We start from the raw sequence: 16,688 nt of genomic DNA on the forward strand, positions 1-16,688 counted from the left end.
GTGGTCTCAAGTCTGAGTTTTGCAAGTTTCTCAATTGTCAAATTTACACCAAATTCCCCAAACTTTTTCCTTGTTCCTCTCAACTTGATATAGAAATCCTGTGTCACTGGTTGGGATATGTTCAAAATGCAAGTGACAAGTCTTCGCTTCAAAAAGGTGAGTCTGCAAAACGTAGAAGCTACAGCACATACATTTCGGTTTAAAATTTACGCCAGCCTGTCAATCTGAGGGAAGTCAAGTGTGGAATTGGACCTGGCAGTGAATTCACATCCGCACTGTCACAGCAAAAAGGGGGAGTGCTGCAGGCTCTCTCTCTCTCATGCTACCGTCTCTCACAGTCAAGTCCTGCACTTGTTAAATATTCTGACAGGAAGTATTATCTTCAAAGTGCAGATCTGCTGACTTGAGATGTCTTGACGTGTCTCAAACGTAAACACAAAGCCCCCCCATCCAGAAACTCTGATTTTGGGAGGTATAAGATCCATCTTTACCAGTTTACACAGTTAAGATGACAATCTGTAAAGACAATTTAAAGAGTCTTTAACTTGGATTAAAATGTAACTCATCAATAATCTGTGATGGATGAAATCAGGAAGAGATAATAAAGGCTTTAACCTGGAGTGACGTCAGTGCTGTTTACAACATAAAAATATGCAGGTGTCCTCAATATTTGGTGTGATTATTGTGTCTCTATCTGGCATGATTAATCTGTGAGACACATTCTGCCAACAGCAGACAAAGGAGCTGCTGTGCTGTATTAATTCAAGGTGATATTACCTGAGGCCAGGAGGTGTCGAAGCCCATGTGTCCACCTTGAATCAGACCTCATTTACATGCATCTACATTAACATAATGCTCTCTTACAAATAAAGCCTCTTTCAGATGGAATGCAGGAGGGTGATTTAGAATGCTGGAAAACAGCGTCCATATCTATCAAAAGCTATTTGCATTCACATCTGTCTAATATGGTATGGTGCTTAATGGAGATGTTTGTGTGGCTTTGTTCTGATACATATTTAGCAAAACATTAGTGTCACCTTTTCTTAAAGAACACCTGGGAGGTAGAAAAACAAGATGCCTTGTAAGTAGAATCCTCTCGCCTGTGCACATTAAACATCCATCTGCATCACTCAGTCTCCTTAAAGTCCTCCTTTTTTCCACAGACATTATTGTCTGTGAAGCTGGCATTTAATTATGAAAAGAATAATTAAAGAGAGCTGCACTTGTGTCTGAGATCAACTGGTGGCTCGGTGTTGATAAGGCCTCTGAACTGACAGGAGAGAGCTGCATAAGCAGTTCCATGACAGCACTCGAGTGCTCCTTTCTCCAAAGGCTGACTGCCCCATCACATGTGAAAGCATAATAGTGGAAATGCATCCATCATAGCCATGCCTTACTCAGGGGCAAGACTGAGCTGCATTTCAGCTTAATAACACCCAGCAGCTGGCAGGGTTGTCTGTCTTTCCCCTGCAGTCGCCTCCTGTTTGCATCGAGAGCAAACATCAGTCCATATACTCCACAGACACCATTAGAGGATGGCACAGTGACTGTATAGGACAGCATTTTAATGAGCATCACTTTCAAGACAAATTTCCTCCTCTCCGTGTTCATCTTTAGCCACTAAGGAGAGAGTGAAGAGAACACGGTGGCCTGCATACAATCACGTCTCCACCATGTGCATGTGTGTTGCAGCAACAATAACTCTTTCCACCCACACACTCTCACTCTGATTCCCCTCTTCCCCTCATTGCAACCACAACCACACCACCTCACCCTGCTCCAGCTCCTTCAGATGCTCACGTGCCGCAGCACACTCCGATGAGTCCCACGCTTCACAGGAAAATTTCTCCACGCTCAAGTCCAGAGGGGCAGCAGAGTGCGGGGGCGTCATCCGGCTTCCAGGGGGAACAGAAGATGCTGCTCCTTATCAATGTGATGAAGCAAACTTAATTTGTAAAGATATTTGGGTAAAGGATGAAGGGAAGAGATGCTGCTGGAATGCATGGTTCAAAGTAATGAAACCAGACTTGACCAGCTTAACATGAATTCATTTGTCTTTTATCAGTCAATCTGATTAACTGAGCCAGAGTGGAGAAAAGGAATCACAACTGCTTTATCACTGAGCCGGTTTCGTTGCTTTGTGATGATTTTTGAAAACTGAAATATGAACTTCTCAATTTGTTTATGCTTATTTGTGCAGTATGTGACCTAAATATGTTGTTTGTATGGCATTTATTGTCATGACTGCATGCTGCCTTCTTAGCCAGATGAAGAGAAAAAAAACAAAAGAAATACACACTGAATCAGACAATGATGCCATCTTGTATTGTGAATTATATTTTTTTATAAAAAAAATAATGATTCAAGTAAAAAATAAAACAAATAATTTCACACACATCAGTTGTGTCATTTATTGCATTATTTATCTGCATGACTTTTTTTTCTGCAAGCATGTGAAATGAAATAAATTCTCCCTCTCTGTTTTTAATTTTCTAGAAGGAATCCCTCCTTAACCCTTCTTAGTGTTCTTTTTCTGTTCACTGTTTCTCAGAGGAGACGGGGGAGAGATCAAGTAGCCCACACACTGTGCGGTGTGCGCGGAGGGGTGATGCCTCGAGAGCGCATCACAGGACGACAGAAAACCCCACTGCAAGACGCAGTGCCAGAATAGAGCAGCTTTGGAACGGGAGCTGCTTTCCGATAGTTTATAGGAGAAGAAAAGGAGATCGTTCCTTCCAATCCACAAACATACTTCTCACCATGCCGGAACCCTCCTGATCATCTTTGCTGGCTCGCGTAAAGAGACGATGTAGTGGAGAGAAAGAGGGGATCTCCACCGATGGAGAGATCTGGGGATGCATGGACACGGTTATGGGTGATTAATGCCATTTTGCAGCTGGTAAACAAGACTGGATATGCACATAAAAAGTGGGGATAAGTGAGTTCCGGGGCCCGCAGGATGGACACTGCGGAGATAATTCTCTCTGTGTTGGTGGTTGTGATTATTATAGTGTCGTTGCTGTCCAACGTCCTGGTGCTGATCTGCTTTCTGTACAACCCGGAGATCCGCAAGCAGGTCCCAGGTTTGTTCAACCTCAACCTCACATTCTGCAACTTGTTGCTGACCGTGTCCAACATGCCCCTCACTTTGGTGGGACTTGTCAGTAAGGCTCAACCGGGAGGAGACGGTTTCTGCCAGATCGTGGGCTTCTTGGAGACCTTCCTGTCCACCAACTCGATGCTGAGCATGGCAGCTCTGAGCATCGACAGGTGGATCGCGGTGGTGTTCCCCCTGAGGTACCACTCCAAAATGCGCCATAAAGACGCGGCTTTTGTGCTCGGGTACACGTGGGCGCACTCCATGTCCTTTTCCACGGTGGCCACCAGCCTTTCCTGGGTGGGATACCACCGACTTTACGCATCCTGCACCCTGTCCAACCCGAGGGCGAGCACTCGGACCCAGTTTGTTATCTTCACCGTCTTTTTCCACTCCTTCACCTTTCTCCTGTCTTTTATAGTGCTGTGTGTCACATACCTCAAAGTGCTTAAAGTGGCAAGATTTCACTGCAAGAGGATCGACGTTATTACGATGCAAACTTTGGTGCTGCTGGTGGATATACACCCCAGGTGAGCCCCCTCAACGTGTCATCACTGTTTGCATTACACCTGCATCAGACACCTCTTGAAATCCACGATGTGGATTCACGTTTGCAAAGAAAAAAAAAAGTTTGAAGGTTGTTCAGGTAGAAAAGACCATTTAGAACAACAAGAACAAATATAAACCTCGTCTTTTCACAGTGATGTTAAAGCCTGAAATGACACTGTCACATTCTATCTCTGTAGTTATTAATGCTTGGACATCTTTGCGCTAACATTTTAATTCTCTCCTTCGTATTCAGTGGGGTTGCGAAACTGAGTGTATTGAAATCCAGAGTGATTAAAAACCAATATGTAGCCAGTGTGTAAGCCGGGTTACATATTGTAAATGACAGCTACAGTCTGTGTGCTGGTGCTTCAGCTCCCACTTGCCTCGACTCACACTGATAGCCTCCTTTGATGATAAAATATTACTGGAAGCAGGGTGTTATCATCAGGACATCAAAGTCATGCATGCTCAGGAGATGCAAATTGCAGACTTAAAGTGGGGATCCTCACATTTTGTTACACCTGAGTCTTTGGGGTGAACCTATGATTTTACCTCAGCTCAGCCTCTGCTAGCTCCTCCTGTATCAACCCATGCACAGCAGAGGTGAACAGAAGGTACATCCACTCCTTGCTGTTTTTTAGAGACACTTTGTGGTCTTCCCTGAGTGTGTCCCACTGATTATAAACCCACTGAACGCTCTGTGTTTCCAGCGTTCGCCAACGTTGCCTGGAGGAACAGAAGAGGCGACGACAAAGAGCGACAAGGAAGATCAGCACCTTCATTGGCACTTTCATGTTCTGCTTCGCTCCCTATGTGATCACAAGGTGAGTGCTAAAGAGAGAGGGAGAAAGAGAGAGAGAGAGAGGAGGGGAAGCCATGCTGGCACACTGCGGCATACGCAGCTTTTTTTTTTTTTTTTGTTTTGCTGGTATCCCCCAAACCTCCCTCCTTTGCTGTCAGCCTTCCCACCCCCATTACCACCTCCTCTCTGCTTCCTCTCCACACCAGCCGGAGTTGGAAGATGAGATTGGCTGACCTTGTGATAAGTAATATGCCTCTGCTCGGCTGTTGCTGCTGCATTAGCACTTTTCTGCTCAAGTTCGTCGGGTGCATCAGTTAGTCAGGTAGAGTCCACTGGTATCAATCACTGGACAAACAGATGCTGTCACATGTGGCTCAGTGTTGTGCGAGTAGACGTGTGAAGGAAGTTTTATTTACAGTGGACGTGAGAATATCAAACTAATACAGTGTGCAGTGACACACTTTTTTGAATTAAGAAATCATTACTGACCATATTGGCGTTGGTTCCTCTTAAATCTCACTTTCATTGTTTCAGTACAGTTTGGCATTTCTTGTACTTGACTTAAGTGTTTCAATTTTATGCTACTTTAAACTTGTTTTGAAATGTTTAATGATTGATTGTTGAATGATTAGTACATATATCTTATTTCAAACTGATCTGTTCAAAAGATGTTGTGGTGATGAAGATGAATATTAGATGAATGTCTGGTAGGATATGAAATCATCAGTCATTTTTATGGCAAACATTCCCCTTTAACATCTTTAATTAAAATCTCAAATTAGGACAAGTTGGCCTTTTTGAAATGAAGCCAAGTTGTCATGAATAAAAGCTTTGGTACTGAGTTGTTCACACACTTGGACATCCTGTTGTTATCAGTAAGCTGTTAGTAATGGGCGACCATGGCAGCACTGTCTATACTCTCAATCTGCAGATGGCGGTTTGCTAATTACAATCTGAATATATTACGCTAAAAGCTCCTCCACTGACTCCTCTGATGCTCGTTTGTTGTCGGGCTCATCATGTGTGTAGTAAAAGTCCTGCTGTGTGGTGTGGCAGCTGACTTCACCTCCTGTTCGCTCCAGTGCCATGGAGTGTGTGTGTGTGTGTGTGTGTGTGGGCAAATTCCAGTGATGGCTACTGGCCCATGTAAGGTCAGTGTTAATGTGCTGATGGAGCTTGATTGTAGACAGAGTAATCACATAGAGTGGAGGAGTAGAAGATCAGCGATTTTTTACACCCTTTATGACACCCCTTATATGGTAAAATACTTTTACACTTGACAAAAATTAGTGTGAAAGCACCGATTTTCTGTTTTTATGAGCATGACTGAGATCAGCCACTTTGAGATGCGAACAACAGTCAAGACTGTGAAGCTCATTAGTGTTTTAAGTATAAAGAAGTAATTTTTCCTGCAGACTGCTGGAACAACTTACTGTTCTTTAAGGTTCTCTGCTTAGCCCTCAGTGTAATAGATAATAATGAAAGTGAATTGGCTTGTTTCCAGATGCTCATTATGGCTTCAGCGGGTCTGTTTTATGCTTCAGGTGGCTCTACCTTTTCTGACATGAAATGATGCTGGCTGCAGATTAGAAATGAAAGGAAAAGCAGCCTCACACTGTTAATCCACTTGCGAGAGAAAAAGAGTCAAGCTCCTCAAGTTTCGTGACTGCAAATAATAACTGAAGACAGAATAAGTGTACTATATATAAATAAACATGTGTTCTTGCATAATTTCAGAAGTAAAGAAGTCTGCTCCCAAAAAAGGATGTTATGGGCAGCAGTGCCTTGCAAATGTATTTCTATTTCTGCATAATAAGCTTAGGGCATGCATGTCTTTTTCATTTCTCTCTCTCTCTCTCTCTCTCTCTCTCTCTCTCTCTCACCATCCCCTCTTTATGCTTGCCTACAGGATCGTGGAGTTATTTCCAGCGGTGCCTATCAACCCCCACTGGGGAATTGTCTCCAAGTGCTTAACTTACAGCAAGGCCGCCTGCGACCCATTTGTGTACTCCCTGCTCCGACACCAGTACAAGAAGACATGCACTGACATCATCAACAGGCTGCTGAAGCGCAGCTCCTTGAACGCATCTGGGCCCAGGCATGAGAACCAAGGCAGCAGCATACCGACGGCGGAGTGACGTGGAGCACTCAGAGGGTCGACCTGGCTACTGTCAGGGAAATATGAAGCTGATTTGTCGTCGATGAACAAGAGAACAAATATCGGTTGTTCCTGTCCACGTCTGCTCGAATTTGGTCTGACATGCCCACCCCAACCCCATCACTAAAAACGAGAAAGTCACAACGAACAAGGGCAAATCCCTGCACAGTAATACCACTGTGCTTGCATACTGAGTGCCCAGAACAGCAGATCAGTGCAGTGAACTCGTTTTGAGGACAGTAAGCAACGGCAGATTTCACATTCACCTGGAGAGACAGATCTGCTCGCCCAAGAAGAACAGCCGGTTCATAGCCTCATGATTTTAACTAGGGTAGCTTTCAGTCTGATACAATATATATTAATTCAGCAGAACATCTGTTTGTTTTGATTACTGGAGTATATATATAGTTATGTTCATATAATCTAAAAAAGGATGGGGAATGGCTGTGTTGTTTGTTTTAGTCTGTGCAAAGTGACATGCTGATACTGTATGTAGCACTGAAATCTAGCCAAGCCAAAACTTGATACAAAACCCCTAACTATTACAGATGGAAACATACTGCAGACAGTACACAGTTTGGCTCAGGTTATTCCAGGCTTAATGGGGTTAAACACACATGCAGTGAAACAAATGTTAGGGTACTTTAATTTTTGCAGTACATGACCGCTTTGTAGTGAAATGAAGGGGAAAAAAAGCAAGGTTATGTTGTATTATTTTGTGCTTCATGTGCATAAACATATTCGCCTCCTTTGTGCTCCCAGCAGCTATTGTGAAGGACTCATTGACCCGGTCAAGCAAAGGGTTTAATGGGGAAAGTGGACTTTCAATCCGGCTGCCTCTGCCCTCATGACTGACATGTGCCCCTCAGGTTGTTTGGTCAAGTGGAGCGTGATTGACTGTACTCACCCGGATTTGCCCTCACAGAGAGGAGTAACCCGATTAGACTGCTTCATGCTTTCTGGTAACTTTGGGCAAGCTGGACGAGAAAGGAAAATCCGATGTTTTTTATTATGTCTTTATTTTGATGTCTGTATTTAAAAGCAACGAAAGCTGCCCACGCAAAGATAAAAACTTTCCCCAAAACAAAGCAGAAATGATATCTCTGCCTAAATCAGTGGTAAAGCTAAAGAAATAGTCTCTGCCTTCTGTCACCAAACATCTGACACACACTGAACGTGTAACACTTTCTGACAGCACCTCGAAGGCACCGCTCTCAAGTTATTGAACACTGAATACCGAACTGTTTGTAATGCAAATCAGAGCCAATGATTGGAATCATCATGTTCCTAATCAAGATTAATTTCAACGTGCCGATATGACCATAGCAGTTATACATTCTCTAGGGTAGTATGACTGCTATGAATGTAGCACATCAGCTAAGCTAACAAGCTAATGGAAATGTCCTCAGTCTGGCCAGATTGCAATATTTAAGTTAGCAGTGCAACAACTAGTATCCATATTAACCCTTGCCTCTGACCCAACAGTTTCTACCTCCAGAGGTGACTTGTGGTTTTCTTTAAAAAAAAAACAAACAAACAAAAAAAAAAACAAAACAGTAGGACAGAAACAAACCAAAAAAGCAATAGATGTTGAAAATCATCCCATGACACTCATAGTTTTATAAGCAGGATACACACTCGGAGTTTTTTGCAAGGCTTTGGCACATGATTGTGTAAGTTTGGCTGATGGTCATGACTTTAACCTTCATTTTTTGAAACTCTGTAAGCCTTCAGCTTAACTGGGCCTGCAGAGTTCAGATGGGGTTTGTGCAAAAAAAAAAAAAGACTTCATTTCTTATGAAATAACCTCTCTTCACTATAAAAAAAGATAACTAAAGAACTAAATAACCATCAGCATAGTTAAATGTATCCATGGAAATCAAAATGACACTTGCAGTGTTTGTAAGGAAGATACTTGGCAACCAGTTTGTTTTTTATTATTATTAAAATGCATCGATATAGAAGGACGGCAATATCACCTTTTAAATCTCACACTGAGTAGATACATATACTGTATATTTATTTAGTCCCATTGCTTATAGTCTCCAGGCATTTTTTAGCCCAAAAGCCCTTTTGACTGACAAAGTGTTATCCGACTCCCTTCATGTTGTACCTATTATGTCCATTTTTTTCTGTATCAGAAGACACACAGCTCTGTGTCAAAGGGCTCTCGAATGGGATCCACTTGTGATAGAGTTGACTTACTGTAGATAGAGGTACTTTAATGTCTTAGTCCAAAAAACACAGGATGGGAAAGTTCACTTTATGGATGCTGATTTTGTTTCAGTTCATGGATTTTGATTCACAATGCTTGCAGACTGTGCATTTGAGTGGGCCTCTGGTGAGATTCTGTATGTATCTACAGTTAGTGCCAAAAGTATCTACAAAGCCCAGTGAGCCAAATATTTGTAGCTGCGGTTCATTTCCTAAAAATGTTTATGTAATTATGAATTATTTGCTTTTTATTTTGTGTCCTTGATATAAAGGATTTGTGGTTATACAGAGGAGAAATGGTTGTCTTGGACATATGATGCATTGCGCAGTACTTTATGACACTCCAAGATAACCGATGCCTTAAATTCTGTAATATATGGTTGTTTAGAGGTTGTCCATTCACAATGGCATATGGATATCTTGAACAATATAGATAAAATCAATCATTGCCTTATTCACTTCTGTTAACCAACACATAATCATCTAGAATCTGCCTCTGTATGTCTGCACCCTAATCCTGCTCTCCATGTTAATTTCCTGCTGATGTTTTGCACTGATGTAGAGTAGTTATTTTTCTCATTAATAAATGACTATGGTTATTGGTGAAAAACTAAACACGGAACAATATATGTTGACAGATTTAGATAAATGACAAATGTGAAAAGTATTTTTGTGTCTTTTTGATATACGTATATGTGATTTACAACCACACTGTATTTGTTTGAGTGTTACAGAATGTGCTGCTTACAAATGCAATTCAGATGTACTTGTTGTGGATAGTTGACAATGAATTGAGTGTAATATACCTCATTTTGTTATGGTGACTGACTTGACTGCCTGAAGTGTTTTGTTATGTACCGCCTAATTTATTAAACCTTTGGCTTGATGCTGCTGCTGCTAAAGACGGCTGAGATGTTGGTGATGATGATAGCTGCTGCTTCCATCTGCTGATGATAAGATGAACATATTTGATTTTGTTGGTGACTGTTACTGTAATGTCTGTGAAAACGAGGATGACTGTGTCAGATTTTGACCATGATGATTAAAGTATATTGTAGACTTTACCAAAGTGGTTCGGTACTGTTGTGACAAAAAAATAAAAAAGGTTTTGCAAATCCTCCAGAAAAGCCTGCTCCCAGACTCTTAGTATTTAAAGTTGTGTTAACTTTATTATTATGTTATTTAGGCAGAGAAATTCCAAAACAACCCCACAGAAACACAGCTCTCACTCTCTCAAAGCTAGCCTCCGTTCTCCTAGCATCTATTTAGAGACAAAGCTGAAACTCGTTCCAGAGCTTGGACAGGTTGGAGGTCATCATGGGTTTTCTCAGGTCCAAGTGAGTCAGTCTTGGCTCCTAGTACATAGTATGTGATCTGAGACAAGGATGCAGGATGAAGCAACTTCAGGATACTGAGGATTTCTGTTCATGAACTGCAACGGTCACAGTCACACTAAGCAATCACAAGAAGCTGGTTATCAGCTTGATGATTGAGTCAACCAGGAATTCCCAACATAAATTGGTTTACATATAATTTCACTGTCCCATAATTAGGGCACAAGTAGAGCTTAGATATTCTTATGACATGTATGACAGTTTAATCTTTTTTCTTTCAGCTCCAACCCAAGAAATGTCAAATGGACTTAAATTACAAATGAAATATAAATTCAAAGTGGTACTTTCATATCTTGTATGTACAAAAAGCCTTTAGCGCTTTAGCGTCAGTCTGTGAATGATATTGACGACATTTTCCAGACAACTGAATGGTTAGTAGGTGGTGCTTCAATATGTTTTGATCTGTTATTTCACGTTTCGCCCAGTCTGGAGTAGGTTGGCTATGCAGCTAAGTTTCAATGGCGATGAATCACCGGTCGTAACGCCTAAACCGCCACTACAGTCGAGCAATAAATCCACCCTGGATTTGAGGAGAGGACAGGAGGACAGTTTGACAAGAGCGTTATAACTTTTGTATCCGCAGCAATTCCAACTGTTTCCACTTGCAATCAGCCTGAGCCAGAGGGAAGCGATTTTTCTGTTCACACCACAGCGCAGGTGGGAATGAAACAACATCAGCGGCAGGCTGAGATGGCCTCGGCTGTAAATGACTGAGATTCTGCACACTGATTCACATCCCAGGAGCCAGTGATTATCTTCAGGTGGGCAGCGATGACCATAACACAGAGCTTAATCATGGCTGGCCTGAACCCACTCGGTCAAACAACCCCCTTGAGTGAGAAATAAAGCACAACTCAAAGTGAAAAGTGGACACCTCGTTCTGTAAAACAAAGGAGTGTTTGTTGTTTTCCCTCATCATAACACTTTGACTTGGGACCAGGAATCTAAAGAGATGAACTTCAGAGCTCTGAAAGTCTAAATCTTAGGTGCAGTAGATTTTTTGATCACTGATATAAAAGTCATACTCATGCTTTCACGAAGTTGTGTACAAAGGTGCAGTGAAGATTTGTCTTTGTATGTTTGTAAAATGACACATTTATCCAATAAATGGTGAAAAAAGAGTGGAGTAACCTTTCATTTTGACAGGTACTTGGAAAGCCTCAAAAACCAAAAATATAGAAAGGATGAAAAGACCAATGACAACAAATAATCTGTGTTTGCTGCATGCAGCAAATCATAAAATAAAACAATCAAAATGCACAAAGGACACAAATGAAGGCTATAAATTCTGCTTTGTCTCTCATCCTCAATTCCAAAAATCCCAACAAACTTGACCTTGGCTTTTGCCTCCACATCAGAATTAGTGAAATCTGTGATGGAGAATCCAGCATCTGCTTCATATATCAATAAAAGCAAAGCATGTGCTGCCTATTGTTGCCTTGTTTCTCTCCCACACGTCACCATATGCTTTTGGTTTGACTCTGCGAGCTAGAAAATGTGACGGAAATTGATATTGCGAGGTTATGACACACGTATTGCTGCTCCAAAGTGTCATTAGTGCGCTCCCACAGAAGAGAATTGTGTGTTTGGTTTTGTTTGTTTGCTCGCTATGACATCTGAAACATTTTTCAAAGAAACTTAGGGGGAAAAGTTTTCAAAAATCACTGAAATGGGAATGTGACACGGCACGGTGGTGCAGTGGTTAGCACTGTCGCCTCATAGCAACAGGGTTCCAGGGGTTTCTTTATGGAGTTTGCATGTTCTCCCTGTGCCTGCGTGGGTTTTCTCTGGGTACTCCGGCTTCCTTCCACAATACCAAAAACATGCACATTAGGTTAATTGGCTACTCTAAATTGCCCCTAGGTGTGAGTGTGAGAGTGTGTGGTTGTTTGTCTTTGTGTGTTAGCCCTGCGATTGACTGGCGACCAGTCCAGGGTGAACCCCGCCTCTCGCCCGTAGTCAGCTGGGATAGGCTCCAGCTCCCCCGCGACCCTGACGGATAAGCGGTATAGAAAATGGATGGATGGATGGGAATGTAACATGAATGCAGCATGTGTCTGAAATCATTCACTCATACCTTGTTTAATAGACACCCAGTAGTATATTGTATAGTGTTCCAAAAACTAAGATTTAAATACACCACAATTTGAATTAGCACAATTTTTTGTCATCAGCTGCAGATTTACAATGGTCAATGCAATGGTCAGAATTTGGCCTGTAATATGTGATGCTTGCACATAAAAGTTTGACTAAAACTCTTGACATTTTGTCCTCCAGAACAGTTTAATAACTTTGAGATTTGTTTAAAACCTTTCCAGTCATCTGACTGCTCGTGTTTCTTGTTGCATCAGACATTGTGTTAGCAATGTCACCACATTCCCAGATGTCTGCAATTACTTTTAGTACAACATAGGCTACAAGAGCTACAGTGTTATTATTGCCAGTGGGAAGTATGGCTGGGCTACAAGGAACTGGAATTTTGTTTTGTGGAAACAAGTTAAAGATAATATTGTCTCTGTCTTACAGCGAAGCAAAACTGAAGACTGTATAATGTGTCTAATGTGATAAATTAATCCAGAAATGACTTGTTGCTTATCTGGTTGTCGTCTTTGATGTCTGTAGAACTAGCCAGGGAGTCTAATATGTCTCAGAGTGGAGGTTAAGAGCTGGTTTACCAACGCTGCATGGTAACTCACTCCTGTGAATGCTGGTTCACCAACGCTGCATGGTAACTCAGTCCTGTGAATGCTGGTTCACCAACGCTGCATGGTAACTCACTCCTGTGACTCACTCCTCTAACACTTCAAAGGCTGGACTGACTTCTGAAGAAGCACTGGCCTTTGAACTGCTGGCAAGGTCAAATGCTGGCTGTGTCTTCCCACACATATGCATGGTATCACAGCTGCAGGCCATGGTGGCCACAGCGCATATCCTGCAGGCTATACAACCCCCCTCCCCATCCACACCCACCTTAACTTACAGGGACTGTCTGCAGTCCATTTGAAAGATGCTTGGTCCTCACTTGGTCTTGCAATTTCTTCTTATTAAAGAACATCAATACTGTTTAATGGTCAAACCTTCCTTATTCAGATTTGTTTTACTGGCCAATTAAAGGTGAAACCAACGGGTTTTACAACTTACTGTACAAGACACTTTCTGAATTGTCACACCTCTCTCACCTGGTCCTTTAAGCATACCTGCCAACCACATCTCTTTTATGTGCTACAAGGAAATGCCCAGTGTCTCCAGTAATACCTAACTGACTTTGGGAGAAAGTGCCCAGAATGTAAGATAGAGAACTTCAGGGTCTTAAAACAAAGTGCAAATTTGGACAAATAACAAAACAGTTATCTGTTTTTAGCCATGCTAGCGGCTTCAGGGAAGGATTGCCTTGGCATTTTGTATATATAATTATAGTGACCAGATTTGAATCATAATGATCTTAGTGATCCCCTAACTTTCCTTCTGGTGTCACGAGCAGATTGACATTTGAGGTTTTTAATGAAGTTTAACAGCTATTGAAAGAACTGGCATGTAATTTCACTATGTTCCTGCTCTTTCCCACATGATGAATTGTAATAATCGTGAAGATTCCCTGACTTTTCCCTCAATGCCATCATTAGGTCAGAATTTTACCAGATACTTTGATACCTTCCTGCAGACTGCAGCAGACTCTGCAGTATTTTTGTTTTACACTAATTAGCAAATGTTAGCACATTAAAACACAAAAAAATTACAAAAAGAAATTAGAAGTAGATTTAAATGTTTATTTATGAGACCATTGCAGCAAAAAAGCTACACTACACTACACTACACTATATGGACAAAGCTATTGGGATACCTTGCAAGACCTTTACACTGACAGGGTCTTTACTGACATCGCATTCACAATACATAGACAGCTTTGCAGCTACAACAGCTTCCACTCTTCTGAAAATGCTTTCCACAAGATTTTGCACATTCATGCAGTAGAGCAATAGTGACTCCAGGTACTGACGTTGGACCGAAAGGTCTGGCTCACAATCTCAATTCCAGTTCATCCCAAAGGTGTTGGCAGGGGTTGAGGTCAGGGCTCTGTGTCAGATTCTTCCACACTAAACTCATCCGACCACGTCTTTATGGACAATATCCAAGTCCATACCACCTCACCGTTGTGGGATGTTGTACTTCCTGCGAATTCACCCAGAGGAAGACATAACCATGTCTGTCTTGTCCTCCAGACTAAAACTTGTCAAGAGAACAACTCTGAAAGAAATGAAGATTGATTTAGATAAGCCTGTGAATATTCTCATTCATCCAGGTCATGGTTATCTCAAGGAAATTCAATCGAAAGCAACTGGACTTAGATATTTGTCTTTGAAGACGTTTCACCTCTCATCCAAGAGGCTTCATCAGTTCCTGCTCGCATGACTAGGCTGGGACTAGTGTTTTCGATTGAATTTCCTTGAGATAATTGATTTAGATTAATTTTCAACAGCTAAAACCAGTGGCAGTCTGTATGATCTAACACACTGTATTTTTGGATGCTATACCATTTGCAAACCTGCAAAAGTCCACTGTAGGACTGACATATGCTTTCCCTCTGTTTTGCATTCAGACAGACTATTACCATAGTGAATATGGTGCGGTGCTACAGATGGCATAGTAATATTAACATGATCAGTTATGTCTTCTATTCTTCGGTGCTCTGAGATGATGACAGCTGTGTGAGCTTTTGTTCAATAACCTTTGGAGGAGGAGATACGAGTCTGAGGTCTTCCTCTAATTGCATGCTGGCCAGAGAGGAGGAAGGCTGGTGTTGTTGTCAGAGGAAGCCAGTGATCTGTAAAAGCCCCAGCAGAGCGCTGTTAATTAGAGCCATTCCTCCTCAGCACACTCAAGATACGATCTCACTACTGCAGAAATCAAATGATATGATGCCTAAAATTAACCACTGTGATTACCACAACCAAGTTATGAAATGGAATCTATTTCACATCAGGGACGTACAATCAAGCAGCGACGACTGTAAAATGAGTTCATTTTAATGTTAATCACATAAATAACAACCTACATCCTAATCTCTGCTGGAAATGCTTTGATTTCATTCATCACTTTAGAACCTTCCTTCCATTTATGATCATTTCAATGTGTTACAAACAACTGCTAACTCAATATCATGTTAAACATAAAGAACAGAAAATGAATTCATACATTATTTTATACATGTGTAATTTGACCTTCTTGTTTAATTTTAACAGAATATATTCAACTTGTTTAATTTTAATAGAATATCTTTATGTATTTTTATCTTGTTTTCTCTCTTCGTGTGTTTCAGCATGTATTTTGACATGTTCGATGGTCTTGTCATTGATGGGAATTTGAGACTGTACCGCTGTATTGTAATAGTACTGCCATTCTGCCTCATTCTCATCCCTTTTCTGAGTTATGTTTTCTGTTGCTGTCCCATTCATCCTTTTCTTTTTTGGAGCTACTGCTTTCAGCTGAATTTCCAAAGATGTGTGATCACATAACAGCATTAAGTTTTCGCTGTATGATTCTTGAACTTCCTCTCCCCGGTTCTGGCTTGATCTCATAAACTGGGATGTCTTCTCCAACCTGGTGAATCACAAAATAAATGTTCTCTTCCCAGTGACTGCGAAGCTTTCCAGTGCCTCCTCTCGGAGTCAGATTTTTCACCAGAATGCAATCACCAGGGTGCAGCACTGAGCTCCTTACTTTTCCATCACGATGTCTTTTACTTTTCTCTGATGACTTTTTTGCGTTCTTTTGTACTGTGTGATATGCCTGCATTTCCTGTCTCCATTGTTGCATGTAGGTTCATTGGTCTTCTGTTCCTGACTCAGTGGTGAGGCCAAACAAAAGATCAGTGGGTAACCTTGGGGACCTTCCAAATAGAAGATAAAAGGGAGAGAAACCAGTTACATCACATCGTGTACAGTTATATACATAGATCAACTTGTTCAGGGACTGCAATGTTCTGTTTAAGCGTTCAACTTGTCCATTTCCTTGTGGATGATAAGGTGTTGTGTGTCAAGTACAATGCAGTTCTTTTTCAGCTGGGCAAAAAGCTGGTTCTCGATTTCACCACCTTGATCATGATGTATCCGTGCTGGTAGTCCAAACTTCAAGGCATAATCGTTGAATATTCAATCAGCAACTGTTTTGGCAGACTTGGAGGTCATAGCATTAGACTGTGCAAAACTGTTGTGAAGTGATCAACAATAACCTATATATTCATAACCCCCACTACACTCATCTAGGTGGAGAAAATCTATTGACACCAGCTCAAATGGCTGAGTAGTGACAATACCAGTTAGAGGTGCACGTGTTTCTGTGGATGGTGTCTTTTGTTTCAGACAAGTACAAGTTCTTGCCACATAATATTCAATTTCTTTCTCTCTGCCTCGAGCTCAGTGAAAAGCTTGTTGTTGTTGTGTGCGATCTGGACGTTGAGCTGTGTTTTCAGCTCCT

At 41.5% G+C, this 16,688-nt stretch overlaps 1 protein-coding gene across 1 annotated transcript; it reads left to right on the forward strand.

The window, feature by feature from the left end:
• The first annotated feature begins 2,576 nt into the window (after positions 1–2,576).
• Positions 2,577–8,817, forward strand: LOC124053285 (G-protein coupled receptor 26-like). Its single transcript, XM_046378353.1, has 3 exons — positions 2,577–3,627; positions 4,357–4,470; positions 6,358–8,817. Exons 1-3 carry the CDS (start codon positions 2,960–2,962, stop codon positions 6,584–6,586), a joined length of 1,011 nt encoding a protein of 336 aa, XP_046234309.1. The 5' UTR covers positions 2,577–2,959; the 3' UTR covers positions 6,587–8,817.
• The last annotated feature ends 7,871 nt before the right edge of the window (positions 8,818–16,688 follow it).

This window comes from Scatophagus argus, chromosome 21 (assembly GCF_020382885.2).
Source record: "Scatophagus argus isolate fScaArg1 chromosome 21, fScaArg1.pri, whole genome shotgun sequence".
Lineage (NCBI taxonomy): Eukaryota > Metazoa > Chordata > Actinopteri > Scatophagidae > Scatophagus > Scatophagus argus.

What these genes read in the sequence shown, in the direction of transcription:
- LOC124053285 (XM_046378353.1), top strand. Translation starts at nt 2,960, where the DNA reads ATGGACACTGCGGAGATAATTCTCTCTGTGTTGGTGGTTGTGATTATT. An exon ending in CTGGTGGATATACACCCCAG is followed by an intron (nt 3,628 to 4,356) that starts GTGAGCCCCCTC and finishes CTGTGTTTCCAG; the next exon opens with CGTTCGCCAACGTTGCCTGG. An exon ending in GCTCCCTATGTGATCACAAG is followed by an intron (nt 4,471 to 6,357) that starts GTGAGTGCTAAA and finishes GCTTGCCTACAG; the next exon opens with GATCGTGGAGTTATTTCCAG.